The 20,966-nt window shown below is 37.6% G+C and overlaps 1 protein-coding gene across 1 annotated transcript; it reads right to left on the minus strand.

Moving 5' to 3' along the window:
* Window positions 1-9,843: 9,843 nt before the first annotated feature.
* LOC149002609 (uncharacterized) lies at window positions 9,844-10,977 on the minus strand. The gene is made up of 3 exons (XM_089138744.1): window positions 10,827-10,977; window positions 10,577-10,658; window positions 9,844-10,487 (listed from the first exon to the last, which is right to left on the minus strand). The coding sequence occupies exons 1-3, from the start codon at window positions 10,836-10,838 to the stop codon at window positions 9,844-9,846; spliced, it is 738 nt and encodes a 245-aa protein (XP_088994870.1). The 5' UTR covers window positions 10,839-10,977.
* Window positions 10,978-20,966: the final 9,989 nt, after the last annotated feature.

A 20,966-nucleotide genomic window follows, 5' to 3' on the forward strand; every position in this document is an offset into this window, starting at 1 on the left:
CAGCCTTAATTAACAGTTGCTAACACAACAGACCAATACAGACCAACTATTGTGTCAAATACTAACAATAGAAAATATGGCAGCAGTTGGTATAATCAAATAGCAAGAAATTAATGTGATTAATCAGTCATTAACCATCTCAGAATCAACCTACTCATACTAGATTATCATCCATCAATTTAAAACAGATTTATACAAAGAAAGCCAAGAATATATATATGAATGTAATCAGATCATAGCATATGAACCGAATCATATGAACATATGAACATATGAACATATCATAACATGATAACAGAGTATATGTGATCATATAACAGGGTATTACTTGAGAACCGAACCATAAACATATACAAGAGGCAACAACGAAAGCATATACAAGAAATCTGATTTACAAATTGAAAATAATCTTTAACCATATGAGTATAACAATCAAATTAGGATGTAAATAATCTACAAAACCTAATTCGAAACATAGAAGCATAAACCAGAATGCTTTGATGCCAATCTGTGATCGCAATTGTCATGCCCTAACCGTATGTACCAAATCAAGCAAGAGAATAACACATGAGAGAGAGAGATTGATGACGGAGTTCGGCAATGGATGCCTACATCTCCGGGATTCAAGTTCGAATCAAATCCACTATTGTCAAAGACATTTACAAGTAAAGGGAAGAAAGAGAGAAGTTACAGATAACACCTGATACAGGTAGTCAATGGAGCCAATACTCCCATCAAGTATTCTCCTAGCCTCAATGATCAAAAGCCCCAACAGAGAACCTCAAAGAATCGCCAAGAAGCCATTACCGCAGGTGCTTGAAGAAGAAGACAGCCATGGAAGCTCCACCGAGAACCCCAAATCACGTAGAACATAAAACCCAAAAATGAAATCGATTTGCACATATGACTTGAACCAACCTCAAGCCCCACATATACATAACCCCTGAACCAACTTGAACCAAAATGGTTCAATTGAAACATCACATAAATAGGAATAGTCCAGATTACCCCTAACACTATTGCATGGTGTAAGAATTAAACCTGCACACTTGCAAGATCCAGGACTATTTTATCTACCATTACACCTAGATATAGGCTTATATCTGATATGATTCTGATGTGAGAATCACAACTGTTTGTTGGGTTTGGGTGTCTTGTATTCTGTGGGCCCATGTAATTATGGTTTTGGTTGTATTTGTAATTGAAACAGGGTTTAGGTCAATTACTAGTACTGGGTAAAACTTTAATTACATTGGGATTAGGGTTTTAGGTTTCCCTATAAATAGTCTCTGTGGGATAACCTATAGGCATCAATCTCTGTAGGAGATTGGGGAATCAATCCCTATAGGGGATTGGGGTACCCATCCTGATAAGGATGGAGGGCAAGCAAAGGGTAGCACTTTGTAGGTGTGAGAGTGGTGTGAGGTTTCCTGGAAATAGTGAAACTCTTTTTCTCTCTGGTGGACGTAGGCATGGTTTTGCCGAACCACGTTAAATTTCCCTTGTGTGCTTTGCTTGTGTTCTTCTTTGTTCGTGGTTGTGCAACCAATTATCCCTAACATTGTTTGCATGCGGCAGAGAACTTGCAATATAATCAGTATCTCCATCACTATGATACTACATGTACTAAGCCCCATTAGGTATACATGAGGGTACAATGAGAGGAGGAGATTGAGAGGATTGAGAGAGATTCATAGGAAGAGTAGAAATTGTGCAAAACCTGCGATGGTAGTGGTGACAACCTTCTCCCATTGCCAAATCCTTGAACCTTTGAATGCAATCGTTTCATGTAATCTTGCATACACCAAGTACCTTTGCAAGACACACGAAAATAGGAGATGATTTTTTTTTCTTTCTTTAAGAATCTACTTTCTTTAAATATTTGGTTTCGCTTGTGGGATTTTTTTGGCGGAGGGGCATAGAAGGATTGGAATGATAATTTGTTTTTTTTTTTTGGAAGATAAAAGGAATGGGATAAAATTAGGAGACTTTTTTTTTTTAAGGCAACTAACTTATCAAGGATATTCGGAAAACTTTTAATTACACACAAAAAAGTGAAACTCAAATCGTGGGATGAAATAAATCCATGAGACCTCATTTCTTAAAAAATAAAAAATAAACAAACCGAATCTCAAATAAGAAATTTTGGTTTCAATAGATATAAAATTATATTAAAAAAAGATTTTTCCTTAAAAGGGTTGAGCATTTTTTTCTATATTACCTTTCAAAAAATTACCTGATTGTATGGTATTTCATTAGTTTATTAAGAAAAATATATATATATATCTAACAAAATATCTAGATTCATATCTCAAATCATATTCAATTATTATTTTAAAAAATATAAATAATAAATAAAGTTGTTTGGTCAAGGGTAAGAAAGTTTTCGGGAGATGAGTAGATTCTGAGAGAAAAAATGGAAATAGAAATCGAGAGAAGGTTCAAATTTAGGAAAATTTTAAATTATTTATTTATTTATTTATTTTTGAGATAGAAGGAATGGAATAAAATTAAGAGAATTTTTTTTTAAGGCAACTAATCTATAAAGAATATTCCGGTAACTTCTAATTAAAAATAAAAAGTGAAACTAAATCCATTCGTTGGGTTTAAAATAACAATATTTATGAGTTATTTTTGTATAATATCTAATTTGAACAAAATTTCTTTATTAAGGATTAATATAGAGAATGAAATCAATGGGAGGAAATTCTCTTTCCTAATTTTTAATTTAATTTTAATTTAATTTATAAATTAAAAGAAATAAAAAATTACAAAGGCTGCCAACAATTTGTAAGGAAAAAGATAAAAGAAAAGAAAATGCCTGCAACAAGAGGTAAACACTTTTCCTTTTATAACCATTGGGTTTATAATCCTAGTTTTCTCCCCATTGTAGCTGAAGCTTGGAGCAAGTCACAACCGGGTTCCCCCATTTGTGCATTACTTTTGAAATGTAAAGAAGTTAAGTATAAATTAAAGAGATGGAGCCGCAACACTTATTCAGATTTAGATGAGCAGATTACTACTCAACATATAAAGTTCAGCACTTACAAGATCTCATAGCCTTTGATCCCTTCACTGAAAATGACTTTCAAACCGAAAGAGAAAAAACAAAAAAATTAAGAAGCTTGATGTTTGCAAGGGAATCTGAATACAAGCAAAAATCTCGGATCCGCTGGCTTTCCGAAAGTGATGGTAATACGGGTTTCTTTAATAATGCCATAAAAGAACGTCGTCATATAAATTGTATCTCTTCCATCTCAGATTCCATTGGCAATGTTCTAACAGATCAGGATCTGATCCATATTGAAGCTGGGCGGTTCCTTAAAAATTTATATTCAGGTACAGCTCATTTGCCATGTGAAGATATAAATCTTCCATTTGAACGATCCCTGAGCCAGGTTGAGGCGACATCTCTAATTGAACCGATTATTGACTTGGAGATCAAGCGTGTCATTTTTACTATGGATGACCATAGTTCTCCTAGTCCTGATGGCTTTGGCGCATGTTTTTACAAGAGTTGTTGGGATATTATCGGACACGACTTATGCACAGTAATAAAAGGTTTTTTCAAAAAACCTTGGTTGCCCGACCAGGTTAAACTGGCAAGGTTAACTCTCATTCCGAAAGGTGATGTTCAAAATACTTTTGGCGACTATTGTCCTATTGCAGTATCCCCACTTCTTTACATATTCATCTCCAAAATATTAGCCAACAGATTAAAGAAAGTTATGGACACTTTGGTTGATGCTAGTCAATCAGCTTTCATTGAAGGGCACCAAATTTCTGATAATATTCTTTTGAGCCAAGAACTGTTATTTGGATATCGTGATGGTAAGGGGAAGCCTAGATTCACAGCCAAGCTTGACATTACAAAAGCCTATGATTTAGTTCAATGGGATTTTCTCTTTACTTTGTTGAGAAAACTTAATTTCCCAAATCCATTTATTAACTGGGTACAACAATGTACGATAAAACCTGGATATGCAGCTTTTGTTAATGGAGCCTACTCTCCTCATTTCATAGCCAACAAGGGTCTCCGCTAGGGATGTCCTATGTCCCCACTATTGTTTAATATTGTCCTTCAGGTCCTCACAGACAAAATTACTTATGGTGCCTCGGATGGGAAGTTCGACTATCATCCCCACTGCAAATCACCCCAAATCACAACTATTTCATTTGCAAATGATCTTTTTGTCTTTGGTGCTGCAACAAAAAAAAAGGCCAAGTTCCTAGGTGACACGCTTATGGAATTTGCATCTCAATCAGGTTTACTGATCAACCCAACAAAATTAGCTATATTATATGGGAATTGCACGACTGATCTTATCCTATCTTTTGAACAACTCCTTCACATCCCCGCAGGGGAGTTCCCCATTACCTATCTAGGGGTTCCAATTGAAGCTAAATCCCCTAACCGGGCAACCTTTAATAATCTCATCCAAAAGGTGAAGGGCAGAATTCAAAGTTGGAGAAACCGATCTTTATCATTTACTGGTCGCCTTGGAGGAATCATATCGTATTGGGCGAATGTCTTTTACATCCCGAACAGCATCATCCAACAACTTGAGAGTATTACAGCTACCTTTCTTTGGAAAGGAAATTCTGAAAACGGTAGCTATAAGGTGTCTTGGGATGCAATTTGTTGTCCCAAACTGGAAGGTGGGCTAGGGCTCAAACGCTTACGAGATTGGAACTTGGCCTTCTTAATGAAACATTTTTGGACTTTGGCAACTAACAAAAAGAGATGTTGGCCAATCTTCATCAACCATAGATGGTTCTTGGAAAGCTCTTTGTGGAGTATGCCCCAACCAAGCCATTGTTCATATACACTTCGATGTATACTAAAGGTACGTGACTTACTCATTCCAAATGTGCAGATTCAATTGAAAGGTGGGAATGAGACATACCTATGGATAGATCCGTGGATCAATGGCAATCCAATTCAACATGAAAAAATTCCTATTGGTTGAGGCAATGGGTAGAAAGCCTAGTGATAAGGTTACAACTATCTGTAGTAGTGAAGAAACATGGAAACAAAATCTCAGCGATGCTGAAGTTTTGAGGCGTTGGGATGAGATAAAAATCATTAGATTTGCATGGGACTGTATAAGACAAAGGAGCCCAACGACAACTTGGGCCAAGGTGGTGTGGCACTCTAGTGGACAGCCTCGCTTTTCTTTCATCTCTTGGTTGGCTTGTAAACAGTGGTTAAATACGAAAGATGTGATTGCCTCATGGGGGATACCAGTGGATCTTAATTGCTGTCTATGTGGTAGAGAATCCGAAACTTTAGATTACTTGCTATTTAAATGCTCATTCACTCAATTTATATGGAAGAATATTCTTGTAAGAAACGGATATCAAAGACAAATATGCTCAACATGATTGGAGGAACTTTACTGGGTACAATCACACTTACTAGGGTCATCTTTTATTTTCAAAATTAAGTGTTTCAGTTTTAATGCGACCATCTACCACATTTGGCAAGCCCGGAATTACAAGATTTTTAGAGGTGATAACATTTCAGCTCCTACCTTACTTGCCCGGATCATCTTTGATACAAGGCATAGAATTTTGAACTCAACCGATTATGTGGAGGATACTAATCATAGCCGTGATTTTTTCAACCGGTGGCACATTCGTCCTAACTTCCGACGAGCCAAATTCTCAATGCACAAATGGACTAGACCACTTGATCCTTGGATTGCTATTAACTGCGATGGATCAGTTCGGGGTAATCATGGTGGCTACGGCACAATTCGAAGAAACTCGGAAGGCCATGTAATCTTTGCTTCAACAAGTTGTTGCAATGACAAAAATGTGCTTCATATGGAGCTGAAAGCAATACTTTGTGGTCTACAAAGAGCTACACATTATGGTCATACTCAAGTACAAGTGCAATCTAACTCTCAACTTGCAGTTCAAATCCTAATTGGAGGCTTACAAATCCCATGGGCAGCAAGAGGTATTGTGGATGATATGTTGGACATCAAGCATAGGCTACATCACTGTGTTTTCACACATCATGTTAGGGAATCTAATTTTTGTGCAGAACTTTTTAGCTCGTTTCTCGAACTTCCCTAGAGAAACCCACTTATGTCTATGTAACCTTCCTTCGGATTAGGCCCGACTTGTTCACCAGGATGCCAATGGGAAGCGTTACCAACGCATGTAATCTTTATTTTCTATTCCTAGTTTAATACAAAGCACTTTTTCACCAAAAAAAAAAAAAAAGATAAGAAAATTAATGGACAAAACATGACATTTGAATAAAAATAAGAGATACAATAGTCAAAGAAAATATTTGTGGCGAAAGAGGAGTACATGCTTTTACATAATAGTATATATATATATATATATATATATATATATATATATATATATATATATATATATAATAAATATATATATATATATATATATATATCAGTTTGATTGTAAGATTTGTTCATGTTTGTTTGGGAGTGTTGGGTCATGCCATAAAGACGAAATCCATGCCTGAGATTAACCCAGAACCCAAACCCCGATTTTTGTGTGAATATGATATTAGGAGTTCGAGTAGCATGCTAGTTTCTTTGATTGAGAAGTTTGAGAATGTTTCCAAGAATTTAGACTGCTAGTCACATGAGGGAGACAAACCTCACATGCTTTGGCTAAGATCTGGACTGTGCTAGGCTTTGGGTTGTTCCGGGTTGATGCGTCCAAAAATTCTTAAGCCTCCGGATCTCCTAGCAATGGCCTACAAAACAAGGTTAGACGTGGCCCGACCGCTGGGGTCGGGAGGCCACCTCCGAAGCTTAATTCAGTTGCTGAATTGATCACAAAAGGCTCTGGTTAATTGCAAAGCATAAACTTGAATGTTAATAGTAGGGAAACGATTCAGATACCTCTTGCGTGAACCAATCACCTGTTTATATAGGATTTACCCTTGATTCTCGATCGTCGGATGAATTCGTGATCTTTGAGGGTTACCGTCCGATTGTAGGGTTTTTTCCCTGCATATTCGGGGGAGATAGCAGTTACTGAACTTCTCACGATTCCCTCACCGTCCTGACGATAGTTGCTTCCTACTAGGAAGCTTTATCTACCACTAGATTCGGAGGGAGTTCATGGCCGGTGACTTACAAAGCGGCACCCTCCTGATTTTTTAGATTAGGTTAGAATGGGCCCCGATTATGATCTAACCGGGGCGAGAGATGTGAACCCAGTCCATATGGGTTTGGTGCAATTTTCCTCATATCACGGGTCAAGAAGGTTTTGTTGATACCCCTATTTTTAATCCATACCCACTCTTGAAAAAGATAAAATTTATCATTGGGAATTGAGTGCTTACAATCTTTGTTAGGTAAAGCATGATAGGTACGTACCTTTTAGATTTTAAAGTTGAAATTTGTCATAAACCCTAAAGAACCTTGTTACGAATGAACATTAAAGAAAATACAATAGAGACAAAAACATATCCATATGAAAACTTAACCATTAAAATAATGTGAATGAAACAACAATCTTAAAGTTATTTGGATTAAGCAACATGAAGCATCTAATATTATAGGTGTTAATTAATGATTTTGAATTCCAAGAAAGAAATCCATTCGAAGTTAGGTTGTATAACATTGTTTTTCACAACAATTCTTGGTCTCTCATCCTTTTTCCATGGTTATACTTGAATTTTCTCTCTTTCTTTTTTTCTCTCCTTTTCTTTCTTTTACTTTTCATACATAGTCACACATGCATTTGCACTTACGAGTTCAATAATTTATTAATTTAAAAATCCATTTATATGCATACTTGCCAAATTTTTGGAAAAAAACACAAATTAAATCTAAAATTTTAAGCACCTATATATGAATACAATTCGCTCAAAAAAGAAGTAGTTTTTCTCTTGATTCTTTTGTATGGAATCAAAGTGGTCCAATGGAAACTCATAGAAAAGTATGATTTGTCATAGCTTTCATTTGGGTTATCTTCTAGTGGACGCTAGTGTAATCTTTTTGTTCTCTTCCAAAATTACAAACGAAACTGGTCAGGTAGAGAGCTAAAACCAAAGGTGTAGTTGTTGAAACTGAACAAATGAATGACGTTACCCAAAAACAGAAGAAGAAAAAAATGACGTCCATTGAGAGGTAAGCAACAACCGTAACTAATAGCAATAACATGATTCTTCTAGCTTGCGAAATAATAAAAAGAGCATCACCTTTCAACTTCTGTGCTCTCTTTTACATATGCCATTCTTTTCTCCCAACATGATTCTTCATTAATTTCCACTAACATGCTACTAAACAAACACCAAAAACCAGGAAGGTATAATTTATTTCTTTTCATTTCCTACGTACGTTGCTCCCCAAAGCCAAACAATAATAAATTATGGAAACTTCATCGATCTTTTTGAACTTATACAAATGGTTTCAAACAAATTTCGTTCCTAGTAGCAAATAATGGAATTTTACATGTTACCTTTATTTTTAACCCGTTAAATCACAAGATCCTTGTGGCTTTATCTGATCAATTATCACAATCTATTCTTTTATTTTCATCCTTCTACAATCATTTGTCCCCTCTTCATTCGTATATAATCTTGGCTGGCCACCCTCATGTCTTAATCCTTCATCACCTTTATCCATAGAATCATTTCTCCCATACTTCAATCCTTCTTTGATTGATGTTGCCTTATATGCCCAATTATCTTGGTGCCTAATCCCTCACCCTTCGGCTAAAACAAGATTAATAAATACCATACAGTTCTAATTGATAAAGTCAACTTCGTCATTCCAAATTCTAAACATTATCTACCAAGATAATTAATGGACATGAAAATGCCAATTCCACCCGCATACACTAGAAAGAGTTGTAGCGTCGGTGGATTAATGATGATGCGATAACAACATAAATTGAAGGGCGACCAGATCAATTCATGTGAATGCTTAGTAGACCCTAATTGAACCACAATAGGTAAGAAATCCTCGAAGGACTTTAGAAAACTATTATACTTTTTTTTTTAACGAAAAGAAAACTAGAATAAAAAAAGATAGCTTGAATGAGAGACCTCAATGCAATCAGGATATCTTAAGTACGAATAATGGTTGGTTTAATCAATACACAAGTTTTGAGGAAAAGTATCAATACTTCTTACTTATCAAATTCATAGCAACAAAAAGCAAAAATGGGACTAACTCATGCTTGACAATTAGTCCAAACTTCAACTAAACTAATGCTAATTTTCCATCAGTCAATGAGACCATTCAAAAATAGCTTCTAAGAGAGAGTTGAAACATCTCATTCCTCACTACTTGAAATAGACAGTGTCCCTCCTTGCCAATAGCTATCAACCACTTTTATCCTTGAGCTTGTTTTGCTTTGTAATCTTGTCAAATATTATATCTTTACTTTTTTTGACAATGCCATAAGAATGCAACATAATTGAAACAGCTATTGGAAGCTAGTTGTCAAGAGTCTTCTAGGGCTTCTTTCGGGAGACACATTTAGTATAAATAATAAGCATCTGAATAGAATGAAAATTTATTTGACCATTTCAATATAATTTCTTATTATTTTTTATTTGCTTTTTATTGATCTCTAATTTCTAGAAAACCCCTCCATATATGAATGAAGAGATAATGAAGATACACACACTGAAAATGATGGGAACGACCTTCTAAACAAGAAGGGGAAAAAAAAAACAAATGATGGGAAGGCATTCCGACCAAGTCACAACAAAAACAGGTAGACGTTTTTGTTTGAAAAAAGAAAGAAAAGAAAAAAAAACCAGAGATGGTGCACTTTATTGAAGATTCAGGACCAAGACAGGGAGAGGGTGGTTGTCCATTTCAGCATATCAATCAAGCATTACATGACGATGCATGCATTTGGGTCCTCGCAGGAGCTCCTGCAACTGCGTCTTTCACATCCGCCATAGCAAGGCCCTGGCGGTCCAACGCAGCCATTATAGCACTGATGCTGCGATCCTCCACAGCCACAATGGCACGGCGGGTCTGGTACGCAACCACTTGATCCACCGCAGCCATCAGAGCACTGCTGCTGTGATCTTCCACAGCCACCACTTGGTCCACCGCAGCCATCAGAGCACTGCTGCGGTGATCTTCCACAGCCAAAATGGCACGGAGGATGTGGCACGTAACCACTTGGTCCACAATATACCACTATCTGTTGGACCAGCTGGGGATCAGCTTCAGGTCGCGGTGGAGTTGGAGGCGTTTCGGTCTCGGTCTCGGTCTCAATCTCGGTTTCGGTCACAGTAACGATCTCTGTCTCTGTCTCGGTCACGGTCTTGGTCTCAGTCTGGTTGTTTTCAGAATCATTTCCAGTGTTTACGTCTATAGGAGGCTCTTTGTCGACGATCTTGTAGCACTCGATAACTTTTCCAGCTTTGCAACAGAGCTTTTTCGAGAGCTTACGTGGGCAGAAGGGACCACTAATGGTGACAGTGTTGTTTTTCTCGTCGAATTTCTCGTCTTGGATTTGATATATCTCTTCAATTCATACCCACACAAAATGAAATGATGAATAGAGGAAGGGAAACTTTAGTGGAAAATAATTAAGGAATATATAAATATCTCACCACGATATTTACAGAGGACTTCCTTGATCTTCTTGTTGCAGCGTGAGCACCCAAGATCGACGTGCAGAATTATCTTCGACACCTGCAACATAATCAATAAGTACCCAATGACTACAGGTCTTACAGCCCAAATATGTACAAGGAAAATGGTCATATATTAAGCTATATAGGTTCCAACTTCCAGAGAAGGAAGAAGATGAAATAAAAGAAAAGACATTAGATGAGAAAGAAGAAAGAGTTGAGGGCTGACCTTGTGCGCCATTGAGTGCTGGAATAAAACTTGTTGTCCCTGAATTACTCTGATAGTTTAGATTCAATGAACAAGTTGAATTGAAAGAGAAGGAAATTAAAAGAGTCAATGATCCACGATTTAGATGTGGCTCTGATGCAACTCTACAAGGATGTTGATCTCTTCCTGAAAATGTGGGTGTCCTCATTGTTGGCAAACTTAAATGAGATGAGGGAGGTAGTTGAGCGGTTGAATATATGGGTTTAAATTAAGTTGACTCAGCCAATTATTGGAGCTGGTTCAACAATGGTTCATTGTTTATGGGCAATGCAGCACAGACATGAACATAGCTTTACTTATGATACACCACATACGTAGAAAAGAGGCTGGGACAAAAGTGGAAGTCAGAAAAAGAGTTTTAAGATTCTAAAGAAGAGTCGGTTTTTTTTTTTCTTTATTTTTGGTACAAAAGTACTTTTATATATAGGGAAATTGATGATGGATATATTACATATGCCGCCAGCAATTGTTGAACCCACGACCTCTCCAGTAAAATGGTTAGTTAGGTTCCTAACCATTTTACTAACCCTCCATTGGCAATGGTTACCTTTTCTACAATTGCTAAAACAGAGACAGGGTGAGAGAAAGTAAACCAACATGTTGCTGCAAGGGCTTGGAATTGTTTTTTTCAATGCTTTATATTGTTTAAAATTTAAGATAGAAAAAGTAAAGAAAAACAAGAAGAAGAAGAATGTTGCTGCTAGATTGAAAAAAAAATAAAAATAGCTTACCTTTTCTTCCATTGCTGAAAAATTAAAAAGAGAAAAAATAGAAAGAAATGATCGCTGCTGCTTGGGATTTTTGAGAATCGTTTTTCTTTTATCCACTCCATTGCTGAATGTAAGGGTTAATCTATAAATTCAGCCTTTGGGTTGAACCAAGGATGAACCATTTGGTTCAAGTCTATGTATATATGAGCTGCGGTTTGGTTTGAGTGAGAGTTAAGTCATTATTTGTTGGTGTTGTTACGAGCTTTTCTTTCTCTCTTCTCTCTCGCGCGATCGGTGTATGTTGACGTTGTTGCAGTTGCTGCTAGGGATGGTGTTTTCTGGCAATTAAGACATGATTTTAGGAGTATGACAACGTCAGATTGATCACTGTGATTAGCTCTCTCTTGTGTACTTGTTTTTTCTCCGAAATCTGTAAGATACTAAAACCTCTCATATTGCAATCGGACTCTCTCTTGAGTCCCAGAGACGTAGGCCTAATTTGGCTGAATTCCATCATCAATTTGGTGTTCTTTCTTGTTCTCTCCTTGCAATTCGTGATGTTCATCACATGTAATCACAACATTGAATAAGAAAAAAAGAAAAAGAAAAAGAGAGAGAATATGCTGCTCTGAGATTGAAAAGAAGAGAAAGAAAGTGGTTTGTAGCCTGCATTCAAGAAAGGGAAGACAAGCTGCTTTTTTCTTATGTTCAAAAAGGAAAATGGTTTGCTGCTAGTTTGTGTTCAAGAAGAAAAATACAAAGAAGAAAGAAGTGAAGAGAAAGAATGTTCCTTCTCTAATAACAATGAGGACAATGAACAGCAAAGCTAGTGAATGAGTGCTCCATTAGCTCTACTTGGGTTTTGCATAATAAATGCAGTCTACAGTCGATCACAAATTTATATTTGGACCGTAGGCTGAACAGTGTTGCGCATTAGCATTGAAGCAATTTTAGAAGATCCATTTATTCTTTTCTCATTTTTAATTCAACATGGCAGCAGATTTGTTTTTAATGTTTTTTCTTATCTCTGAGTTTGTGGGAATTGTGGCTATGAACCTCAAGAACAATGTTAAGAAGGATGATTTGATTCAAGCTATTGGTCCTTATTGTGTCCCATAAAGTGTTTGTTGTTTTGGCCATGAGGGATATTAGAAGTAAAAAGTTATTAGAGTTGCAACACAAGGACAAAGACCTTGATAGCATTTGGAAATATCAATGGAAAATTGAGAAGATTGAAAAGAAGAAGAACAAGAAGAAGAAAGGATTTGGAGTTTGAATAAAAATCAAGTCATCTATTGTGCATCTTACACAGGTTAAGGTAACTCGTATCTACAAGTTCTAGATTTTTATTTTTCTGAGTTATGTTTAGTGGTGAAAAACCTAGATCATGGATGTAATTTGGGGAACCTAAATGTTAAATGTTGTTTTACATTGTAACTTAGCAATTTATTGCTTGTCCAGGGGGTTGGGATTGTTGCCCTTGTTTGAGTTGCATTTCAGATTGAAGCCGGGTTGGTGTTCCAAGACTATTGTAGCAGTCAAAATAACAAGTTTATTGAGTAATATATGAAACCCTAGGTAGGGAATTATTCTGTGGACGTAAGCAATTGGCTAAACCACGTAAAATTTGGTGCATTGTCTCTAGTTTATTTTCTTTGTTTCACAAATTGAAATGTTTGATTGCAAGATGGTGGGACATTGTCTAGTAGACCAGCTACATTGTGGTGTGCCGTAGACGTGTCTGTATATGGTCGATAACTACGGGATTATCCTAATCAACCTTGTCTTGAGATTAAAGAAATGTCATATGAAAGAGAGATTTAGAAGACACTGGTTCATCTCCCCCCCCCCCAATGTCAACATGGGAGTAGCAAAGGACTCCCAACACAATGTCTTTGGGTTTCCTACATTTACTCCAATTCTACAGCTTATTGGTTTTAAAAACTCCATCCAAGGAGCCCTATATCACCTAAATCTCAAACCCTATTATTAAAAATAAAATGGACAACTTACCTTCTATAAGCTATCCATTCAACCTCAAATAAATCATTCATGGCATCAAAATGAACAACCTAAAAAGAGTCTCATTTTTTTTTCCAATACCTCAACATCTAACTCTCCAATACCAGTGATCCACCAATATTTTTTTTCCAATACCTCAATACCTGGGACCTTTGGCCCACTACAAAAGAACCCATTTTTGGTGACGCTTCTTTTTGTAACCATCACCATATACGCATTTTCCCCGACGGTTTACAAAAATATGTCGCCAAAGGGTTTATCCAACCTAGTGTTTCACCTTGGAGAGCCCTAGTGTTGTTTGTGAAGAAGAAGGACGGTTGTGACATCCAGCCCAAACCTAGCCCGGGATACCCTATTTGTTTTGGGATAAAGAAAAACTTGTTTAATGTTAGACCTTGAAGTTGGACCTTGATTTCAATGTTGTTATCCTTGAAAGCCTTAGGAGGCCATATCTGGCCTTATCCTTACCCTGACCCGGCCCGGAATTTGTATTGTCTGTTGATCCAATGACCCGAAGTGGTGGGAAAAGTCCTTGTATACCCTTTTGGTTGATGATTTGGTGTCGGAGCCCAAGCCCATGGACATTGACGATGATGCCCCTCACTTGAGAGCGTTGTCAGTGTTAGTTTTGAATCTGCGCACCGAAGAGGGGTGAATTAGTTGGTAGACCTAATGAACACCTGTGCACAATCCAAAAGTATTTCCCGAAACTAGACTTCTTGATGGACTTGTAGGAGAAAACCCCACCCAATTTGACCCCATATAGCCTTCCAAATCCCTGTCCGGTTGCTGAACTATGTCGGGAATCCTGCTTGGATTGAAGAAGGTGAGCTTAGTTGGTAGATCTAATGAACTCTCATGCTTGATCCAAAGGTATTTCTGGAAACTAGACTTCTTTATTGACTTGTAGGAGAAAACCTCACTCAATTTGACCTTGTATAGCCTTCCGAATCCCTGTTCGAGTTGTGAACTATTCCCGAATATCTGTTGAGACTCTTTGGTGTCGATCTTGTTGGTCGATACTATCAACCAAAGGTATCGACCAAAACAAGCCGAATCGTGAAAAAGATGCTTTTTGGATATTCCTTTGTCCTTTTAGTGAAACCTCGAACCTAAATCATTATTTCACTCATTTCAACATCTGAGAACGTGGGAAAGCTCCTCTAAGCCTCCTCCTTGGCTTGGGTGATGATCTTCTACAAGAATCATTGTTTCTCTTCTCTAATCTCTTCTCCAAGGTATGTAATCTCTCACTCTCTCTCTAATCTACTTCTACCTCATCTTGTTCTTGCTCTGAGTTCGTGGAGAAGGTGCTACAACCTTGCAACCACCTCTTCTACAAGCTCTCTTGGGTTGATTAAACCTCTCTTCATTCTTTCCATGCTATGATTCTCATACATGATGTTCTTGCTTTCTTATTTTGATTTTCCTCTTCTTTACAACATGAATTCATCTCTTAATCTGATTTTCTCTTTCAATTAGGTCTGATTATATGTTAGTAATTGTCTATATTCTGTTGTTCATCATTCTATTGCTTAAATTCCTAAGTTCTCTTGCAATTGCAATTGATTTCATTGAAGAACATGATTCTTGCAAGTTTGAACCTAGGACCTCAAATTGGGGGTTTTCAATCCGACCATTGGATCATGTTAATTCTTTCTACGTAGTCTCCTGCTACTGTTCTTAAGCATCCCTCAAAGTTTCATATCGATCCGAGACCGGAAGACCCATTTTGAGCCAAAACCCAAAAATCCCATTTCTTTGTCCAAGACTCGTTGGTCGATACTATTGGTCGATACCATCAACCCAATGTATCAACCAACAAGGTTCCTTTTTGAAACTTTTGCCCGTTTTGATCCGTTCGATCTCCGATTGTTTTGATTTCTTCTCTAATCCTTCATATATGTTTGTTTAGGGTTTTAAGACTATAATTGGACCATTCTCTTGTGACTTCGGATCATCTTCTTCACAATTTGAGGTAAGGACGGTTATTGCCATATAACATAGATTGTATGACTTTTACACTTGCTGTTGGTAACTTAGTAGACTTAACTTATTATTTGATTTTAGACATCATATGACTCATTGAGTTACCTCATGACGATTACACCATGCTTAATTACTTGATTTATCATGTTTACTTATTCTTGTCATTTATTTATATACTTGTATTATGAGATGTTATGACATGTCTTCAATATGATAATGTATTGTTGATATGTAATGGATGGAAATAAGCATGTGATTGCTTAGGTATGATTTGGGATTGGGGAGTGCCCTCTGGGTACTTCGCCTCGGACATCGGAGGGAATAGTATGGGATGTTCTCCGAAGATGTCCATCGACGCTTTCTGGATCACCTGGATGACATACATAGAACTTGTCTAGATGTATGGCTAGGATGCCCCTGTCATATCGACCCGAATCGGAAGGGCATTGAGACCGAACGACCCGTGGTAGTAGTGTGGATTTGTGGGCGCTCAAGACCGGTAACCACTCCGTGAGAGGACATGAATTGCATTGCGGATACCCGAAGGGGCCATTTATTGGTAGGGTTGCAAATGGCTAGACTTGGGCTCACGGGCGCTCAAGACCGGTGAAATGATCCGTGAGGGGACGTGAGAGCTTCCCGTCTACTATTTGTGGATGACCAATAGGGTTGATGAGTCCGGTGAGTAATATCCGTGACTCTAGTGTGAATGATACCGGAAAGGATCCCGGAGGGGAGGAATGGACGTATCTGGAACTGACATGATATGATTAAGTAGATGACTTGCATTGGGCTAGGCTCTACTTTGACATGCGCCAATACCTAGACCAAATGGTGATGTGAGAGAGTGGTGACCAAAACCCCCAACCATGGATTTGTCCGAGAGGGATGCAGGACCCAACTTCCCCCGGTGATGAGTGGTGGACTACCTAAAGAAGTATGGTGCTATGACTTAAAGCATGTCTACCATAGAGACCAGCATACTTAGGTTAGAATCATATTTGCATCTTATGTCTCATATCATCCGCATCAGTTCATGATTGATATCATATGGCTTATGTATTATGGAATAACTTTCCTTGCTGAGTTCTTTTGAACTCACTCCTTTTTGCAACATATTTTGTTAGACTTTTCTCGGGTACTCCTCTGGTTGCTGCGGTCAACACTTTGAGGACTAAGTTGGTGACTCATACCACTTTGGCTACGGTGACTACATCGGTGAAGGCTATCGGTTCAAGACTCATATTTGTCGGAGTAGATCCGGCCGGCTTAGTTTCTTATGATTATGTTATTGAGGAGACATTGTATAAGTTAGAAGAAACTGTAACTTAGTTGCTTACCTTTTTATTTTCCTTCTTTGGAGATTTGGTTGTAACCTTTACCTTATTTCGATCTACCTTCTGCACAGTTGTCTTTTGATTTGGTACTTGTTATTCCGCACTCTGATGTTCGTTGGATCCTCCTGAGTCATTTCTTAACTTTTATTATTAGATTACTTGAATACTATAAATTGTTCTTGCTTTTGATTATATTATTGTGATAAGTGGATATGATCGTTCCTAAACTGGATCTGCTGGGCTGTGGATCACTCCCGAGTAACCCAGATAGGGTACCCCCTGGGTGGATTTAGGGCGGGATGTGACAACGGTAGTATGTGGATGTGCATAGACTACTGGGAATTGAACAAGTTGACGATCAAGAATAAGTATCCTCTTCCTAGGATCGATGACTTGTTTGATCATTTGAAAGGTGCCGCTGTTTTCTCGAAGGTTGATTTGAGATCTGGATATCATCAGTTGAGAGTAAAGTCTAGTGATATCTGCAAGACTGCATTTAGGACTAGATTGGGCCAATCAACCGCCCCAAGCGACCGCCAGGTCTTGCTTGCAGGAAAATACCCTAATTTGCCCCTGTTCTCTATAAATAGTAACCCTCGCCCGATTAACGTATTATTATATTCAAGATTGCTATTTTGGATAGTTAGGTGGCAGTGGAGACGTGCTAGAAGGTGAGCGAGTGTGGATTGAGATCTGGAACCATCCCCCCTTTATCCTATGAATCTGGTTGAGGTATGTGAATCTCCATTCACCCATTCTCTTCTTTCAACTTTGGTTTGGTGTTGGATCTATCTTCATCATGTTGGGGTAACCTAATTGTGATTGGTTGTATCCCCTTTTCAATGTTCTTGAAAGGATCCTATCCCAAAATGAATCCATGCATTCGAATAAAGGATAGATCTAATCAAGGGAGATGATTTGGGTGTTAGATCTATGTTAATTTTAGGGTTCTCTGTTGCTCCTTGGTTATAGACTTGTTAAGTTTGGTATTTGGATTGAGATCATCCCAAAACCGAATTGAAATATGATGATCAAAAGTTTGAGTTTCGAAGTTGGAAGCTGTTTGTTTTTTGGGCGGTTGCTCAAGGCAATCGCTTGAGCCAAGCGACAGGCCTAATCGACCGGCTGGGTCACCATAGCAATGTGACTTTTGGCTTTTACTCGATTTGACTGATGTCTCTTATATAATCTTGTAACCCTATGTTTAGGTGTTCTCTGACTTTGCTGAAAATCTTATAATTGTGATTGGATTGCACTCTAGGAAGCTTTTACTTATTTACAGGTAAGGACATACATTTTTGTCTATATGCAATAACATGTACATGATGAATCAATTGCTTTCTTTACTATGTACTAATCATGTACCTTGTTGTAACTGTATAAAACATGATAATACTATTGTATACTTATTGTTTGTGATGTTCTTTTATGTACTTCATCAATTATAATATTAAACAATTGGTTATAGTATGATGGTGAATGATGTAGTGTAGTTGTGATGGAAAGGGTATCCCATTTGGATATCTTGGCTTGAGATATCACGAGGGTTGTTGTGAAATCCCACCTAATCCTAACCTTGCTACTGTGCCAAATGCAAACCTGCCATATAAATTGTTCAATTTATTCTCTGTCATATGAGTTGCCTAATTTTGTTTAGTAGAAGTTTACCTCGAAGCTAATCTTTTCTCCCTTCTATTTCTTCTAGTGCCTTCTATTTTCCCTTCGATGAGAGGGTGATCTTAAGACATTCCCATGATTGATTCTTCTATACCTGCTGTTCTAAAGTGGATCTCCATACAGTCTATAACCTTGTAAATTCTCCACATGATGATTTCAAAGAGAAATCAAGTGTGATCTTCATGATTTGTTATTCCTTCTAATTGTTTCAGGACTTTAAGCTTTTCATCTCCTGTTCTTCAATCAAAGATTAGTAAATCTCCCATACATTGTATTGATCAACTCTTACTACATTTTATTCTTTGTGATTGAGACTATGAAGAAGATGTTGCATCCTTGCAACCATCTCTTCTACTATCTCCTTCCATTCTTAAGGTTTTATGATCTTCATATTGGTCTTCACCATGATCCTTGTGAAGTCTTCAGGAAGCCAGGATCATGCTCTCGATTTGATTTCAAAGCAAGTTAGATTTATTCCTTCTTTTCTTACAAAAGACTTATTGTTATTTGTTTTCCGTTTATTTTGGGAGAAGAAAGTCAAGGTAAAAGCGATGTATCTCCATCTCTTTCGAAAGCCTAGTACTCTCCCAATTTCGAGGACGAAATTATTTTAAGGGGGGAGAATGTGAAATCCAGCCCAGACCTAGCCCGGGGCACCCTATTTATTTTGGGTGAAGAAAGACATGTTTAATATTAGACCTTGATGTTAGACCGTGATTTCTGTATTTTTATCTTTGAAAGCCTTAGGAGGTTATGTCCGACCTTTTCTTTAGTGTAGATCCATGTCCCGAAATGATGGAAGTTGTCCTTGTGGGCCCTCTTTATGGAAGACATGGTGTTTGACCCGAAGTGGGGGAAATATAGACTTGTGGACCCTTTTGATTAATGATTTGGTGTCGGAGCCCAAGCCCTTGGACATTGTCGATGATGCCCCTCACTTGAGAGCATTGTCAGTGTTAGTTTTGAATCTGCAGCCTGAAGAAGGTGAGCTTAGTTGGTGGATCTAATGAACTCCCGTGCCCAATCCAAAGGTATTTTCCGAAACTAGACTTCTTGATTGACTTGTAGAAGAAAACCCCACTCAATTTGACCTTGTATAGCCTTCCAAATCCCTATCCGAAGTTGCTGAACTATGTTTGACCAATCCTGCCTGCGCATCGAAGAAGATTGAATTAGTTGAAGCACCTAATGAGCTCCAATGCTTGATCCGAAGGTATTTCTGGAAACTAGACTTCTTTATTGACTTTTAGGAGAAAACCTTCCTCAATTTGACCTAGTATAGCCCTCCGAATCCCTGTCCGAAGTTTTTGTTCATGTCTTGGTCGACTGCCTAGTCGACTGACAGTCAACCAGCCAGTCGACCAGCAGTAATGGAATTCGAATCTTCACTAAATCACTTCCCATTTTGCCCCTACCTTTTTGAAACTCGTGAATGAGGACCTAAACTAAGCTTTGGCACTCCTGAGAACGAGGTTGGACACTCTCTTGAGCTTTTCTTGGTGTTTTTGAAGATCTTTGACTCTAATCATTAGTGTATACATTAATCATCAATCCAAGGTATGATTCTTTCTATCCTCTTCTAATCTATTCATTTTCCTATCATTTGATAATCTTGAGACTATGGCTGAAGTGCTGCAATCTTGCAAACACTCAACCATGAGTTTCCCCTCTTCAATTCCTTAATCATCTTCACTCATGATATGCTATGATTCAATTAAGATTAATTTCATTTCATCACTTTGATCCTCTTCAATATTAATCTATTTTGATTCAATCTGATATGTAGATGCATGTTAAGCTTAGACTATATTGAAATTAAGACTCTAACTCAATTCTTATCCTTTATTTGATTGATTCCTACCATCCTTTACAATTTCTATAAATTCCATTTTGATTCTTGAGGATTACCATATAGAACCTAATATTTCGAATTGGGCATTTTTTATTGAACCGTTGGATCATCGTGAAAATTGGTGTGTAATATCCTCTTACTGTTATAAGCATGCCCTCCAAATTTCATGTCAATCGGAGCAGTGGAAGGGCAGCTTCTAAGCACATTTCCATTACTGCCCAGAAGTTAACAAGTCTTGGTCGACTGCCTGGTCAACTGACAGTCGACCAAGCCAGTCAACCAAGAGCTGTCAACACCCCGTACTCAGCCGATTTGATCCGTTTGAACCCCGATTCGAATGTTTTCTTCTCTGATGTTACTTGTATGTTATCTAGGGGATCTACATTGATTTTGGGACCATTCTTGGTGATCATTGAACTTAATTACAACTTGATTAAGGTAAGGATGGTTATCTCCATAATATATAGGTCATCAACTTATGATTTGTGTTCTTATTTAAAGAATGGAAGTTCTT

Source organism: Hakea prostrata, chromosome 10, assembly GCF_041222555.1.
Source record: "Hakea prostrata isolate BN-2017 chromosome 10, UWA_Hpros_2, whole genome shotgun sequence".
In the NCBI taxonomy this organism is placed as follows: Eukaryota; Viridiplantae; Streptophyta; class Magnoliopsida; order Proteales; family Proteaceae; genus Hakea; species Hakea prostrata.

Coding starts and splice junctions, on each gene's coding strand:
- LOC149002609 (XM_089138744.1), bottom strand. Junction 10,488..10,576: donor AGTCCTCTGTAAATATCGTG/GTGAGATATTTA, acceptor TATGAATTGAAG/AGATATATCAAATCCAAGAC.